Source organism: Diuraphis noxia, unplaced genomic scaffold (assembly GCF_037042655.1).
Source record: "Diuraphis noxia isolate RWA-SAM2 unplaced genomic scaffold, SU_Dnox_SAM2 contig0004, whole genome shotgun sequence".
NCBI classification, from domain to species: domain Eukaryota; kingdom Metazoa; phylum Arthropoda; class Insecta; order Hemiptera; family Aphididae; genus Diuraphis; species Diuraphis noxia.
The window spans coordinates 34,041,280-34,058,734 of NW_028301714.1; the positions used below are offsets into that span (position 1 = coordinate 34,041,280).

At 28.7% G+C, this 17,455-nt stretch overlaps 1 protein-coding gene across 1 annotated transcript; it reads left to right on the top strand.

The window, feature by feature from the left end:
- The first annotated feature begins 3,365 nt into the window (after positions 1-3,365).
- LOC149055989 (solute carrier family 49 member 4 homolog) lies at positions 3,366-16,335 on the top strand. The gene is made up of 11 exons (XM_089227638.1): positions 3,366-3,482; positions 7,388-7,582; positions 8,651-8,804; positions 9,131-9,215; positions 9,396-9,508; positions 11,615-11,755; positions 11,949-12,108; positions 12,217-12,325; positions 15,268-15,457; positions 15,743-15,928; positions 16,235-16,335. Exons 1-11 carry the CDS (start codon positions 3,366-3,368, stop codon positions 16,333-16,335), a joined length of 1,551 nt encoding a protein of 516 aa, XP_089083764.1.
- The last annotated feature ends 1,120 nt before the right edge of the window (positions 16,336-17,455 follow it).

The window sequence follows — 17,455 nt, forward strand, 5'->3', positions numbered from 1 at the left end:
ACTTTTGATTTTTGGCAGTGTTATACTAAATGATAATAAACGTCTAAGACATTTATTTTTAGTTGGTTAATTTTCATTTCGTATTTTAATCAACTGAGAACGTACAATAAAGTTTTTTTCCAAAATAAAATTACTACTTCGTAAATATATTAAATATTATTTACATACATACTACACAAATTTTTAAACCTGAAACCACCCATTTTAAAAATAAATGTTTTATCTAATAATTAATATTACTTCTAAACTACAAAATGCTCGGTATTCGGATAATTGAACACCCGGGACTTATGACACCCGACGGTTTTGCCAATTTCGGACTTTTTGCACCCGATATTTTTAGAACACGGACAATTGACACCGAGCGATTACATTTACGATTACGATGACGATAATCGTGAGTAGGTAAATACCTATAGGCATTAAGCAATAGTTAATAGTTATTAGTTACTAGTTAGTGTTTGTAGTGTACCTAGTCTGTATTCAGTTTTCTTTAAAAGTAACAGATTCATAATATTCATTCAATATGGACTCAAAGTGTTCCGATATAATTGAAATAATTAAAACAAAAGTAATAATTAATGATTATATTCATGTGTTTCAAAAAAAAGTAGGCGATCGGCTTAGATAGGTACACTTGTATTCAACGAAAGAAACATTATTGTAATGGTAGTGTAACGATAAATTCGTCCAAAACCAAAATTTTAAATTTCCAAAAACATTCTCATAATCCTGATCCTACCGAAGCTGAAGTATGTCGTGCCTTAATGGCGATGAAAGAAAATATTTATATTATTTATATTAAATACTTCGATGTAACATAATATGTCAATGGGCCGTACAAATTAATTAATAATACTCAAGTAATGTGCTTCAAAATGAGACCATATATTTTTGCTCCATATATGTGGAATGTCCACAATGCAACAAAATTATGATATAGTAGGCCTAATAATATATCAGAAGGTTGGAACGATAAGTTCCAACATTTAATTAGATTTAAACATCCACATATCTATAATATAAAAATGAATCGCAAAATGTGTTAGTAACCGCATAACTCAACAACGCCCGGACCAATTTGGCCAATTATTTTTTTTTTTAAATGTTCATTGAAGTCCAAGGATGGTTTTTACAGCGAGAAAAATTCGAATAATTTCTGGGAAGACCCTAAAAACAGCCCTTTTCTTTTTAAAACAGCCATTAATATAATATGGATAATATAATATTGATCGTCTCGCCCATGGCAATGTAATCACTGATCAAGAACATCATCTACGGTGGTCGATTATTTGTGAGCTCTCTGTTAATGAACGATTATAATTATAATTATTTGGTTGATGAACAATTTACAATGCCATTCAATTTTTTATTCATTATTCATGTATGTATATTATTTAAAGACGTACATTTTTACTAAAAAAGTTGAAAATTGAAACATCAACAAACTGTCAATATGTCGTAAGTGTTGTTTTTCTTGGATTTTCTGTCCTACTCTACTGAGTTTGCTTTTGTCAAATGATACACGAATTAAATTCGTATATCGTGTTTTGTGCAGAGTGTTAAGTTACCTATGATCACTCATTATTGCATGTGACACAATAATTTATATTTGATATGCCTCCTATACGACGAAGCAATTTAGGTAGAAAACCCGAAATGCTACAAACCAAGGTAATTACCGATCTAACCAAAGTGCACAAGAACGTGACGACCGAAATGAACGTGAAAGAATTCGGATATCACAAACGCGTGAAGCGCGAGCGTGACATTCAACTAATAATCGCGCAAGTTTGAATCGAGCTGCTTTCAGTTACAATGTGTCAATTGACTACAGTAACTACCACTGTGTTGTTATTGGTTCTATGAACTCGGTTTGCTCATATTTTAAGGCTTTGAAATACAAAAACGAAGCAAATGGATTGTGTTGCGTAAATGGTAAAGTAAAATTGATACCATTGGATCCACCACCAGAACCATTGTACTCATTGGTTTCAGGAATAGGAACAGATTCCAGGGGCAATCATTAAGTGTTTGTGCCGTTTGTGGTATTAATCTGGAAAACCCATGTTTCTCACATGGTCGATTATGTTGCCTGTTCCCGTGTTGGGAAACCATCAGATTTGTTTGTCTATATGCGCCAGGTAATCAAACAAAAAACATCGTTTATCACAAAGCACTACAATGAAAATAAAACTGATTTTTATTAATAATTATGATTGACATGATTAACAATAAAGCGATTACTTACTTTTAAATGCTTATATAGTTATATATGTTTTATTTAATTATTTTTTACTCACACCGCTCTATCACCAGGGTGACGGTTCTGTTCAGGAAAATTTTTTGCCCCGACAGGACGAGTTCGGTGACGGGAAGGTGATACAAATTAAATAAAATAACAAATAAAAAATAAAATTGAATAAAGTTTGAGTCATATGGAGATGGTACATTTAACGGGCAACGAAGTGCACGGGATCAGCTAGTATATTATATATTTATTGAAGTTTTACAAATGGTGAACTCCATAATCTCAATGGCGATTTTAAAATTAATACAGGTATTCAAATAAATTGTGATATTAAATCAAATGAACTAAGGCTTAAACATATAATATGTAAAACTTCTCAATTCAAAATAAATACGGAAATTATTAGTTTTTAAAAATCGTTTAATTAAAAACATTAAATTTGAATATTATCTTTTATTTTTATTACCTATTATTTATATTTATATTAATTAATGTTTACAAAATCTTTTGTCTCTTCATTTTATTAGAATACACTTTTGAATTATATTATTATATTATATGATTATACGCTGATTATTCAGTATTTATACATTTTATATTCGGTGTCAATTGTCCCATTATTGGGTGTCAAATGTCCTAGATTCAAAATTCTCAAATTGTACAGTTAAAATGCCTACTTAAACGAGTGAATAGTTTATATTAAATAACACAACTTGTCAAGATTCTAAAATATTGATAAATGATTATTTATTTATCTATAACTTTTATCTCATTATTTGATAATTAAATGAAATTATGTAAATATAAACACCCAATGAAAAATGAATTTTAGGTATAACTCTAATATTTACTAACCATTTGGTCACAGCTGATTATGGTAAACATTGCATGCATAGAGAAAATAAACAGCTTGAATAAAATAAAATTGTTATAGATTATAATATGTACAAACGTGGACTTGGCAACGAAACAGTGAACACCGAACTCAAGAGTGCTGTTCAATATCTTACGATAATATTATTCCACATAAACAACCATTTTGTGTGATTTTAATTATAAATTCGTCCTTCTTCGTCGTCTTGACGAAAAAATATCAAAAATCAATTCATGAATAATGGCCACTGATAGGAAGTATGAATCGTCCAACGTTTACTCGTCGAATGATTCAACGAGTACGGCGTCGGATATAAATCTGGTGGCACACGCAAATCGGATTTACAAAAGAGCCAAGGTAATATCACCGAAATAGGGCTGCAGAAGAGCTTTACGACTTTTCGAAATTTTTTTAAATTGGAGACAATGAGTCTGTTGAAATAAGCTAATCGTTCAAATTTTGTTAATTTTAGAACACCAATAATGTCGGATATTGGCAAAATCAAAAAATGCGCTAATAATTATTATTCCGCATCGCAGAATATCCAATTAATGTTCAATTATGTAATATTTTGGTATATTTTCTATGATAAATAATGATAACACGGCGTTGTAGTTAGGCAATTTAGCTACATCATGTTGTCTTTCATGTCTTCTGTAATAGTTTATCGGTTTTACGTTTACGCACTACATACGCAGGGAAATTATATTCCTATAATGTTACAATATAATATTACGAAATATGGCGTTAATGAGTTTAAAATATCTAACATAGTTCATTAGTAAGCGTAACTTTTGACGTAGCTGTAATTTATTACGTATACTAGTTAGTATAATATACTAACAATGAGTTACTTAAACAGGTTTTTGTACTGCAATGTAACGTGAAACATGATGAATCATTTAGGACATCATAGCAAAATCAATGCGTTACTCGAGAAAAAAACATTATATTGCATAGATGATAAATAATATTTCTTAAAAATATATCAGCGCAATATTTGTTTTTTCTCTCAGACCCAAATTCGACATCTCAACATAGATAAAACACATCCAAATAAAATCGTTTTATATGATTTTTGATTAATTAAAAAAAAAAAAAATGCTTAAATTTAAAACTAAATTTTTTTATTCAATTTGATTTTATTATTTAATATTAATGAGTAAAAATATAATAAATTCAATGTATCCATCGAAAATTAAATCAACCAAACATTATAATATAGTTATAAATAAATTACTTTTATAGTCGTTCCAAATAACATATTATCATGAATTCATACAGCTGCTTAAAGTAATAAGAGCTGGCAGACCATTTGCGCTCAGAATAGTTTTTCTTTAGTTAGCAATTGTTATTTATCATTAAATTCAAATTTACCATTTCCATAATCATAATGTTCTCTGTTACGAGTTAAGCAACTCAACATTATTGTACAGCAAAATGGTTATTTACTTTCCTTCCTTTTTAATTTTAATACAAATACCGTTTTGCATAATTTGCAATTTAATTATACTGACTATTTTTATTGATTACATGATAAGATATGTTTCACCGAGTTCGAATAAAATTATTTTAGTGATAAAAAATAAAACTATCAACTATATTATGTTAGTTAATTTAAAATAAACAGCATTAAAAGTTAAAATCATAAATTTATCAGCCCAGTTTCGGATCCTATAAATATACCTAAATAATTAGTCATATACAAGCCTGAAAATAAATTCGATGACAAAATATGAAAAAGTTTTTAATGACAAAATGTAATAGAATATAAAGAACTACATAAAATATTTATACTATATTATATGCATATACCTATACTTGGGGTGGAGTTGGGTGACAACGACAGCATTATAATACATATTTTTATGATGACATAAGACGTTTTCTCTTCCGTTGTTCAACCCAATTAATTGTAGTACATATGATATAGCATATACACAGCATCTTCATCGATCGGCTTTGTAAGGAAAACGCTCCACACAACTAACCAACCATCAATTCTATACACTATTCGCAGTTCGATAATCAAACATATCTATGTAAAAGTAAACATGTTTTAAATGTTAACATTTTAAAGACTTTAAGTAATACTAATATATTATATTGAATAAATAAATATATATATATATATATATATATATATAATACATTGAGTTTTTTAATCACCATAGATATTTTTTATTACATTAGATAGGATTTATGTACCGATTTAATAACAGTGGTATAGGTATATCATAGGAACATTACTAAATATTTTATGAAGTCTTCCAAACTACAATTTTCAATATATTTTCTTCTAAGGTAAGTAGTATAAAAAGTATGTTTAACCTTGTCTTTATACTAGTGTTTAAAAAATATATACATTCAATTATTTAATATAATAAACATTTTTATTGAACTCTAATTCTTTTCCAAGTAGTACCTATGAATTTATTTTTAAATAAGTGTATAATATACGTATATATATTATTATTATCTATATATTTATAATTTATTCATATCTTGAATTGCGAAAAATGTCAAAAAAAAATATATATAAATTTGAGTAAAAAGTTTCAAACATAATGTTGGATATAGGTAATATGATTTCTATTAAAGATAATGGCGCCCAATTGACATTATCTAAAATGGAAAAAAATTGTAACATTAATATTATACAGGCTAATCTTAATAAAAATACTTTTGAAAACCACAGATAATATTTTATGATAAAGCACATTACTTTAGTCGAAAGTGTTTTTGTTAGAAGTTAAAACACAAAATAAGTAAAATAAAAGTTTTATTTCTATAATATATTATACTCTCTGATGTAGGGATCCTATTATGAACTGTTGGTTGCGATAGTCTCGTCTTTATAGCATTCGAATTCCAAAAATGTATAGCATTTAGATAGCGATACTATCTGTTTGTCGTAAAACACTCTAGCATTCCTTTAAGGCAGTGGAAGTAGTTTAGAAAGGGCCAAATGTTATTTTTGAAAATTACTCGCGGGCCGCTTCCATTTTTTTTTCATATTTATTTTAATTTGTTCAATCTGTATAAAATATTTTTACAATAAGCACAAATGCGCAATAAACGGAGAGATACATAAGAAGGCTTGATTAACTCGATCAAAAAAACTATTTAATAATAATAGTACTTCATGCTTGAGAATAAAAATTAAATTATAAAAAGTTGTACCTGACCTGTTCATTGAATTTAGTTGAGAATAATAAAATGAGACACGTTATTTTATTAGAAAAAGGTATTATATGCAAAACTTCATAAATTTGACATAAATGTTTTTCTTGGACTTTGGATTTTAATTTTAGCGTGGACCGTAATAAATTTGTTAAAGGGCTGCATGCGGCCTGTGAGCCACGTAGTAAAGACCGCTGCCTTAAGATCTTAACTTAACCATGGATCAGTACTTTGTAGTTTGGGTTTTCTGTCCTTCCTATGAATGATTTTGTTTAAAGAATTTCTTGTCGTATTGCTTCATTCATAATACTCCCTTGTCCTCGATCCATAACTACTCGCCTATCAGTAAAGTGCTTGATTTATCTAGTATTGCCGATGACTGTATCACGGCCAAGCGCCATTTATCACAAGTTCTTTTTTAATTATATCGATACCCATCATTATTAGCTTAAGTTAGCTTTCCTTCACATGCCCGATCAGAAACACGGTGTTCCTTTATATTCCTCTAACTACCTATCCAATTCCTTCATTGTCCGTCTATTGAGGCTTGCCGATTTAAGAAGCCATATTTTTCTTTTTAACCATTAGACTGTTTCCTTCTGTCCATTGTTTCTGCTGTTTTGATTTTAATTGAACATTATTGAATGTATGTTATTTTTTTTTACGTCTAATATACAAAAAACATTATTCCTTTAATTAGGACCATAAAATTATATTAAGATAAATAAATATAGTATTGTGTATCATCATATCACAGCAACGCGCGTGCACAAATACATGCGTCAAAAACCTATAGTTTTGTTTGGTCTCAAAAACGGTATAATCTTAGGCACTTCTGCATAATTTCGTACATTTTGATATATAAAAATATTATGTAATATAACATTATATTCATTCTTTTCTTCGCATTCCTGACATTGATTAAATTACATATCGTATCGTTGGTGCTTTTGACATTAATATATACATTACCATATTAGTATAAAATTATTATTTAGAATTTATGTTTAAACGTGGTAAATATACGCGTATAGTGTTTTAATTCAATAATATCTCACATGATTAAAATACATTCTAAGGAAGTGTACCAAAAATCTGAAATGCTGAATTTATTGGCTGGTGCCGATGACGAAAGCGATTCCTGCACTATCGAGTCCACGCCATGTTATACAGATTCGTCAATTGAACATTTGATAAGACTTCCGGCGAACGTCCCGGAACGCGAAGATAGAATGCTCGTTGTCATTTTACTATCGATTACATTCTTCGTACAGGTGAGAGAAATTCAATATGCAATGTCTCTTTCTTACATTATCATCTAGCGCTGCATCCATGATAGGAAATCAGAATTAAAATATATAGTTTCGTCAAGAGTTAAAAGACTACACAACTAAAATAATCGAATTTTTGTACTGTGTGAATATATAGTGCTTTAAAAAAGAATAATTTCAATGGCCTAAAAATTGTTTTTGGACAATTGGTTCCATTTTAGTCGCGTTTTACGCATGACGTCATAAAACTGGAAAACGAAAATAGACGATTGGGTCGTCTTAGTCATGAAGTTTGACTGATCATTGACAATATTTTTATTTAATGTTTTTGAATACTTATATAGTTGTAATAAGAATATGCATGGCAATACCAAAGTTAAACTTTTAATATAAAAACGTATAGGGGTGAAAAAAATTGCTATGGTTTCAAAAAAGCACCTTTAGTTAGCTCTCGTTGAGATCCGACAAGAGATGACTAAAACGTAAGATGACGCATCTTAACTTCTACGATATGAATTTTTAGAACTGACAACAAATATACTAATTATTATTCATTTATACGTAGCATAAAATTCTTAACTCTCTGAAATTAAATTATTGGGAAAGATTAAAAAGGGCGAACGAATGGATATTATTGCACCAGTTAAATACAGCCACATCGGATATATTGGCCTAAAATATAATAATATAAAAACAGATGTTACGGTATAAATCCTTTAATATATCAATAAAATAAATGACTCGAACTCGCCTCGAAAAAAGCAAAACTAATAATAACATATAATATGGTAAAATTTATAACGTAACTTTTATAAATTAAGGTAAAAATTTGTATCAAACTTTTTAAGTCTATACGTTTAAGTACCAACTACGATGAATTATTGTTCATAAAAAGTTTTCATAATAATAATTATAATAAATAATAATTGCACACTTTCGTTTGTTTTATCGTTTGAAACTAAATCACCACATTTGAGTGTATTTATAGTGATGATACAAAAACTATAATAAATCAAACTAGGTACGTCAGGAAAAAAATAATAAATTAATATTAGTAAAAATATTTTACAGATGTTTTCGCGTGACTTTTATATGCCGTTTTTTGAACCGGATTCGGAGACTCTTTTATTTCGGTCACAGACATCTTTACCGCTATTGCCTATTTTAAACATGGTTGTATGCGTATTTTTAACAATTCCAGCTTGTATGGCCATCAACAAATATGGTAAGTTTATTGTGTACCTAATTATTAAAGAAAAAAGCAGTGAATATAAATTAACAGATGACATATAAAAACAAATTTCGTATACCTAGCTATATGTATTACATTCAATTTGTAGGCACATTACATAATTTTAAACGTGAAATATTACATAACCGACCGTTAATATAATATAAAAGTAATGTACCTAGTACCTACCTATATCTGCAACGTGTCTGAAAATCACACATATGACATAAACTATATTTGTATATTTCAGCACATTATCGTACCCATTATTTTTTAAATATTGTATAATTGTGTTATAATTACTTTGTAAAAAATATTAGGCGTTCGGATTTGTATTTTGTATTCTTGTGTATCATCTTCGTTGGGAGCGAGCATACGGTGTCTGTCGATCGGTGATTCAACTTTGTGAGTTAAAAAAATTTTAAAAAACAAGTAAAAAGTAAGCAATGGAAATTATTTTCTGACATCTTATATTTAACTTACTAACGTACAGTGCGTATCATAATCATTATTCTTATTATTGATCTATATAATAACATGCATGCTGAACGAGTATTATAATAATAATATGGTTAAAAAATATAGAATATTGTACGTATCGGCCTTGTTTCTGTCGAGTGCCTCGACCGTCGTGAAACCATTGACGACCACCGTGTCCACTTGTTGTTTCCTGACCGGTGAAAGAAACTTGGCAACAGGTAAAAATCGAACACTATTTTTTTTAAACTGAAACACTTGGTTACACTATACTAGCAATCGTATAATATTAAGTTAGTTTACTCCCTTAATTATACGACACATATATAATACAGTATGTAACCGAAAAATATGACAAATTTAAATTTTATTTTATTGTAAAAAGAACAGGCAGCTTATAGTCTATAATGTAAAATTATTAGTTATTACAATAATTTTATTAACAAATGACCATATGGAAAAAAAACGTAAATTAAATGCCACAAAATATTTAAATATAAATACAATATTAAAAAAAGCGGGTAAGTCGTGGATGTCGCTCTGCTGTACAGTAGGTTACTGTAATGGATGGGATTAAATTTGAATGCAATGATAGGTATCATTGTATAATGTATACGAAAAACGATTCTGAACGGAGATGATTTGTCAGTCTAGGATATATTATATTTAAATATTGTCATATATTCTATTTTGAAACAAATAAATTATTTTTCAATTAGGACGCATTTTGAATAAGGCATGGTTAATCAATTTTTCCAAAAACATTGCATGTAGTTATCGTAATTCATAATACTTTATATTATCATAGATATACATATACCTGGTTTGAGGATAAATCGTTATCATTACGCGATTTCATAAAAATTTAAAACTCAAACGCTCAAAACATTTTTCCTATAATGACGCTTCAAATTTTCTCTATAGCTATTTTAAGCAAAATGTATGGAAAACTTAGTGTTAAATTGTATAACCTTAGATATGAATACAAACAATATTATGTGTTTTTAACTACAAAATAATTTGCAAATATTCATGGTTTTGACAAATTTTTGTCAATATTTGAAATTCAAATGCTAATAAAAATTTAATATGAATTTAATATAAAATTTTCAGACAAATTGAAAATTTCAGTCGTCTATAAATATCTCAAAAAAAGTCAAAATATTTTGAAAATTTAATCATGTAAAGAAAATACCAATCCTAATAACTGGTAAAATTTTCAAGTATCTAGGACTTATACTTTTTGAATAATAACAAATATTTAAAATCGTTTCAGGATAAATCGTTATCGTTACGCTATTTCGTAAAAATTTAAAATTCAAACGCACTTAAAATTTTTTCTATAATGATACTTCGAGTTTTCTCTATAGCTACTTGAAGGAAAACTTATGGAGAACTTAGTGTTGTATTTTTAGTCCTTAGTTATAAACGCAAAAACTTTTATGATTTTTCAACTTCAAAATTACTTGCAAATTTTCGCGTTTTCGACAGATTTCGTAAAATTTTGAACTATAAAAGCTTATTAAAAAAAATTGTGACTTACGATTTTTAATTTTTTTTAGCTACAATAAGAAAAACTCATAAGGAACCTTGTATTAAATTTTCAAGTTTTTTTGGTCGTCCAACATTTTTTTACCGACACTTCAAAAAAATTCTCAAAAAAAGTGTAAATTTCAGTGGTCTATAAATAACTCAAAAAAAGTCAAAACATTTTGAAAATTAAACTGTATATAGAGAACACTAACATAAACATTTGGTGAAAATTTCAAGTATTTAAAGTGATTATTTTTTGAATTACAACCATATAAAAAAATCGATTTGGTCGAAAACTGATTTTGCGTAAAAATTCCCGTTTTTCTGTCATTTTTTTTTTGTTTTTCTCGATTTTTTTGAAAACTGTTGGAAAATGTTTACTTTTGACCTCTATAATGCACCAAGGATCTTCAATTTTACATCGGAAACCACTCCCAAAGTTTAGTTTGAAATCGAAGCATTATTTCGACTAGTTATGCTGTACACAGACACAAAAAAAAAAACAAAAAAATAAAAATAAAAAAAAAATACACATCATTGTAAAATCAATACATTCATCACTTCGTTCAGAATCTAAAATATCAGAAAGATAGTTTGTATTCGTTGGCGTGATCCACATAATTATTGCTAAAGACCAATAATTATAAACAGTATAGTTAAAACTTTAAAAGTAAATACTGTTGATTGGTAGGTACAAAGAAAGAGTAGATACGTCTAACGTAGGTAAAGAAAAATAGGAAACTTTAAAATGTATATTGTATATTGTATTATATGTTATATAAATATATTTATAGGATTTCTGACTAGTGCTTCAATGGCCGGCGCGGCGGGCGGTTTTCTAGTGAAGATGTTCATGCGGCCAGAACAGTTGTATCTTCCAAACGTGAAAACCCCCAACCAGACGAACACCAATGAGGTCATCGTCTTATACATATGTGAGTATATATTATGTAATTTTATGTGAATGTATTATGTATGTTTCTATAGATTAATCGAATTAGATATAGATACTACAAGATTGTATAATATGATTTTATTATTATTATGTAGTCCGCCAATATTTGACTACTATCATCGTTTATTTAGGTGGTAGGTATACTGATCTTTTTTTTTGCTTTATCACTTTAGGTTTAGCCGCAAACTTCACATGCTTGCTTCTCACGTTCTTCTTGTTCCCGCAAGAACCAAATAAAAGGAAACTATGTGACCAATCGACGGATACTACGAAAAAATATGAGGTGCAAACCGCGTCGTTTCTGCTGCAGACAATTTTGAAGTCGATACAAAAGTACTTATAACATTTATTATTACGATGAACTGATAAGAATATTACAATAATACTTTAACAAGACGATGAATCAATTTTTTTTTTAATTTTCCTGTTTTGGTATTACAGAAACTCTGATCTGGTGTACGTCGCCTTGTCGTATGTGTGTTCAAATGCGCTCTCTTGGCCATGGTATCAAATGATCGACATCACGTACTCCAAAATGGGCTTCCCTCAGGTAATTATAGTGTAAGCCACGCGGACTATAACTAATAAAAATCGCATACCATAATCTTATAAATATACTGGATTTCTCTAAGAGATAATTACTTCATCGTTAAGTCTTAAAACTAATAACTGAGCCTGCTGTAGGTAATGTTTACATTAATAGTGGCCCGGAAACAAACCTTACAACGAGACTCAAAAAAAATTAAACAATAGTATTTTAATATAATGATTTTAGAAAAGTAAAAACTGTATTAAATTTTTTCTTTAATTTTAATTTAGAAATCTTGTTAGGATATGATCATTGTTTTTTATTTGTAGCAATATGTACTTAAGTTTCACATTAGTACATTACACTTTATATATATTTATTTATTATAGACATTAGACTGCTATATTAAAATACTTCTAGAATCGATAAGAATACTTCTCTATAGGTACGCAATAATAACTAAAACATAACATTATTCATCGTTTTGATTTTAAGAGTCCCGTTATAATAGTCCATTCAAACTAGACGAAAAAAGGGGTTCACCTCGGAAAAATTCCCACCTAGCTGAATTTTAGTACACACATTAATGACATCGTTGTAAGCAATGGGTAAAAAACCCTAATAAGAATGCATTCGTTTCCATTTCGCCATTGAGGTAAAAGTGCTTTTTTTATGGTTTCCCCGGTGTGCAGACCTGTTTAATTTTCCTTCGATATCCTTATCGTTTTCTTTTATCTACATTTTCATTGGCTTCTTCACCACAAACTAAGCATAACATTTGAAAATCAAATTTACTTGTTCGTTTTTTATGCAATGAAGGGTTAGATGAGCCTGCAGCGTTTTCTTCACGTTCTGTTTTAAATGAAGCAATGTTTTTCTTGAATCCCGGAATAAACATCTTCCGGAAAAATAAACCCCCGACGAACCACCCAGGAACGTTTGTAATTCACGCTCAACATTTACAGTTTCGATGGTCGATAACGAGTTTCTACAAATAAAACAATTACCCACCATTTAGGTTGTGTAACATAAACTTACAAATAAGCAGTACCTATAAATAAATTCAAAACTCGCAAAAAACAATATTCACAATGTACACGTGACTATATTCGTACGGACCAAACACAACTAAATATAGGTACTTAACTTACTATTGAAGTACTAATTGAGCTAGTATACGTGCAGTGTACCAGTCCGGTGTAGAAATGTACAGTTGGCAGCCGGCTTTGACAGCGTCTACTATTACCAAAAATAAGTACAAACCAGTCCTTAAATCTATATATAATATATATACATGTATAAATGGGAGTAATCCGTTTTCGCCAAAAGTATACCTTTCCCTTTTCCCTCAATTCTCTTTATTCCGCCAAATGAAAAAAGTTAGTCTAGTATTTGAATAATATTTATATCAGTAGTATTATAATTTACATATAAAATTTAAATTATTTTGTAAACCAAATACAAAATTCATGTTTTTTTTACAGCTATTCAAAAGTTTGTACTATAATGATATATATAAACTTTATAAAGTACCAACCTAGCGATAAGAAACAAAATAATTTTAATTTTATAGGTAAATTATAATATGACTGTCATGTATGTGAAATAAAAATAAAATTTTAATTTATAATATGGCTGACATTTATGTTTTATATATATTATTTAAATACTACTCAAATACTAGACTACATTTTTTGATTTGGCAGAAAAGGGATTGAGGTAAAAGGAAAAGTACACTTATGGCGGAAACTAGACATGACCATAAGTATATATATATATATAAATGTACAACATGTTACCCCACAACCAAACAGTTTTGCCACCTGTCATCCAGACAAGTCATATGTAAATATTATATTCTGCATAAAACGAATGCATTTTTATTATCATTATTATAAAATTATATTATATTATATATTATTGTAATTTTGCATGGTCAATGTTAAAATTCGTATACCGCAAGTGCGACTGGATATATATTTTTATACATAGCCATCTTGTAGATAATTTGGTCCTCTGCAATTTTTGTTCGAAACTTTTTATTGTACGACCAGTGTAAAGCGAGATATTTACGTAGATGCTACTTATTTTTAGCGAAAAAATTATAATTCATTGAAGTGTACATTTTGTTGACCTTAAACGAAAAATAAACGAAATATTTAAAAAAAAGGCCAATTTCGTGGTCTTTGACCTCAATGGCCTCAAATAATTTTTAATGCGTATAAAATATCGAGATCAACTTTTTACACGTTGTTTACAACGATGTCAGAAAGGTGTGTACCAAAATGAAGCTTGGTGGGAATTTTTCCGAGCTGAAAACCTAATTTGACTGGACTAATACATAACACCATAGTGCTTGTTCACCCATTTGACTTTACAGCGCTTTGTCGAGTTTTATACTGATACACTCTCATAATGCTCTGTATTGAAATCTTCGTATGTGCCTTTTTTCAGGAGATAATTACTCCTCAAAAAACTCTTTAAAACTATCAGGATTTTGATGAGTTTTCGTCATTTTTCAATATTTGTATAAAATGATGCTTTCAAAACAAGACAATACAAAAAATGAGTTCTCAACGAATTTTCGTAGTTTTTGATTTTTTTTTTTCTAACAAATTAGGAACATAATATTCATTTAATTATTCAAGTTCGAAAAGTGGTAAGACGAATGGTCTGTTCAGACATTTAGAGTTTTAATGATCGTGGGTCGGTTATTTGTATAATTATATAATACATACAAATTAACAGCATATCAATAAATAACATTATTTCAAGTACCTCATCATTACAAAAGTATAATAATTGTATGGTTGTATTTTTAAAAATCGATCATTAAAATAAATGTGTTTTAATGGATTTTTGTTATAGTTATCTTTTTATTCGATTGCTTAAACCGCAAAATAATGAAATACATTTTGTTTTTATTAATTATTTCTAATTAAATATTACTCATCGTCGTTTAGGGTGTCGGTACGGACTGCCAATTGTGGATGATCATTCACACATGCGTACTTTCACTGTCCGTTTGCTGGTTGGCGGATTATATAGCCGGATCCAACAAGCGCTTTGGGTTGGTGTGTCAATGTCTTTCCACAATCTTTATGCTGTGGGTCATGTTGACGTTGTGTTTCAAAATTCTAAGCAGGAAAACGAGTAAGTCACCGTTTGGTGTTTCACTGTTCTAGTTGTATATATTATACGGAGGTATCCAAATTTCACAAACTAAATGAATATTGGTGAATGTATGCTTAGAGATTAGAATGAAATAAAATTAATTTGGCGAATCGCCACTGATATATTATATATAAAACTAAATTTAGTCGATCGCGCAAGATTCATACTATACTATACACATTTTCGGGAAAATTATACTTATTATTATTTAATAAACATTTATCAGGAATTTGATAATATTAAAGCTTAGAAACTAATTTTCAGCGTACATGGTGGCCGGCGTCATGCTTGCATTTCCGTTGTCGTGGACCACGCAAAGTTTACTATATGAACTGGCCGCAGACTTCGCACAACCACTGCCCGAAAACATGGCAGTTGGTCTCATCTGCATGCTGGAAATGTTGTGTGAAAATTTCATGTACATTCTGCTGTCAATTTTTCCGAAATTTCGTAAGTATCAATATCGAAATAACATCGTATAGGTATGGATGAATCGTGAATACCATTAAAGTATATATATTATTATTTTTTGGTTAATAACTAATGTCAACTGACAATGAACAATAATGGATTAACATATTATATGCCTCAAAGCGTTTTAAAAACAATTTTACTTCAATGGAATTTCAAATTATTATTTGTTATATTATAATATACTTAGGGTTTAAACAACGACATAATAAATGTAAATATGTTACATATTATTATATAATACTGCTGGAACATTTCAACATTTGTATTTGTTTTGGTTTTTAGATTTGTACTGGTTGCATGTGTTCACTTTCGTAGCTAGTTTGTTGAGTGCCATATTTATCACATTGTTAGACGGGAAAAAAATATACAGATATTATAACTAAAATGTCTGCTTGTATACTACGTATCTAATTATATTAAATTGTTATTTGTTGTATTATAGGTTGTTTTGGGATACCGTCTGGCGTATACGCCAATAATAAAATACTGCTATCTATATACTATGCATATCGATATCGCACAAGGAAAACACAGTTATCATGCTTAAAAAGTAAAGATAGAACTGAGCTTAATAATATATTATAGATAAAATTCTGATATTTATATAAAACACCTCTAAGATACCTAAACAAAAAATAACAATAACGGATATACCTATAAATTTGGTGATAATTTATAATAGGTATTTTTAACGACTTACAGATAAATTACTGTTTAATATTATAAGATTTGGAAGATGGATAAAAAAAAGTTTAAGCTTTAGGGATGTCAGAAATAATGAACAGAATGTGTTATCCTAAAAATAATATTTTATTGATTTACACAACTTTTAAGTACAATAGTATTTGACATTTGTTATAACTGGTAGGTAATATACTGATACAAAATACATTTTAAATGACTCAGACTTGAGCTCAGGTGAAAAAAAAATATGCTTTTAATATTATAGATAGATAAAACAAAGACAATTAAGTTAAAAATAAACAGACAATAAAAATAGAAAAATAAGATTGTTATAGTATTTACACATCATCTACAATGATGATAACTACCCATCAATTTTGTAATACTGTTAATGTAAGTACTTACTTAATAAATAATTATTTTATCAGAAATACCTCCTAATGTTTAAGATTAGGTATAATTAGAGCACGTAGTTGTCTCACTTAATGAATTTTTTACCAATACAAAAATATATATTACATGTAAATAATTTGGATTTTTTCAAATTATATTTAAAACCAATAGTTTTTGAAGTACAACTTTTTTCTTGAGGTATGGATGGAGAAAAAAATCGTCACTAAAAATGAAACAGTGTATGAATGCGTGTGTATGACTGCGACAGAAATCGCTTGAATGGTTAAATGCTATATATGTCCGAGTGTGATAGCGCGTCATTTATGATTTAAATTTTATGTTTAAATCTTACATTTAAATCTCACTTATGATTTAACGGACCCAATACTTATGAAAGAAGTTTTACTTCCCCAGAGTGTACCTACA

Bases quoted from the DNA above. Each gene is read 5' to 3' on its own strand.
- LOC149055989 (XM_089227638.1), top strand. From the start codon at position 3,366: ATGGCCACTGATAGGAAGTATGAATCGTCCAACGTTTACTCGTCGAAT. The intron at 11,756-11,948 runs GTGAGTATATAT...TTATCACTTTAG, and splicing joins GGTCATCGTCTTATACATAT to GTTTAGCCGCAAACTTCACA. The intron at 15,458-15,742 runs GTAAGTCACCGT...ACTAATTTTCAG, and splicing joins AATTCTAAGCAGGAAAACGA to CGTACATGGTGGCCGGCGTC.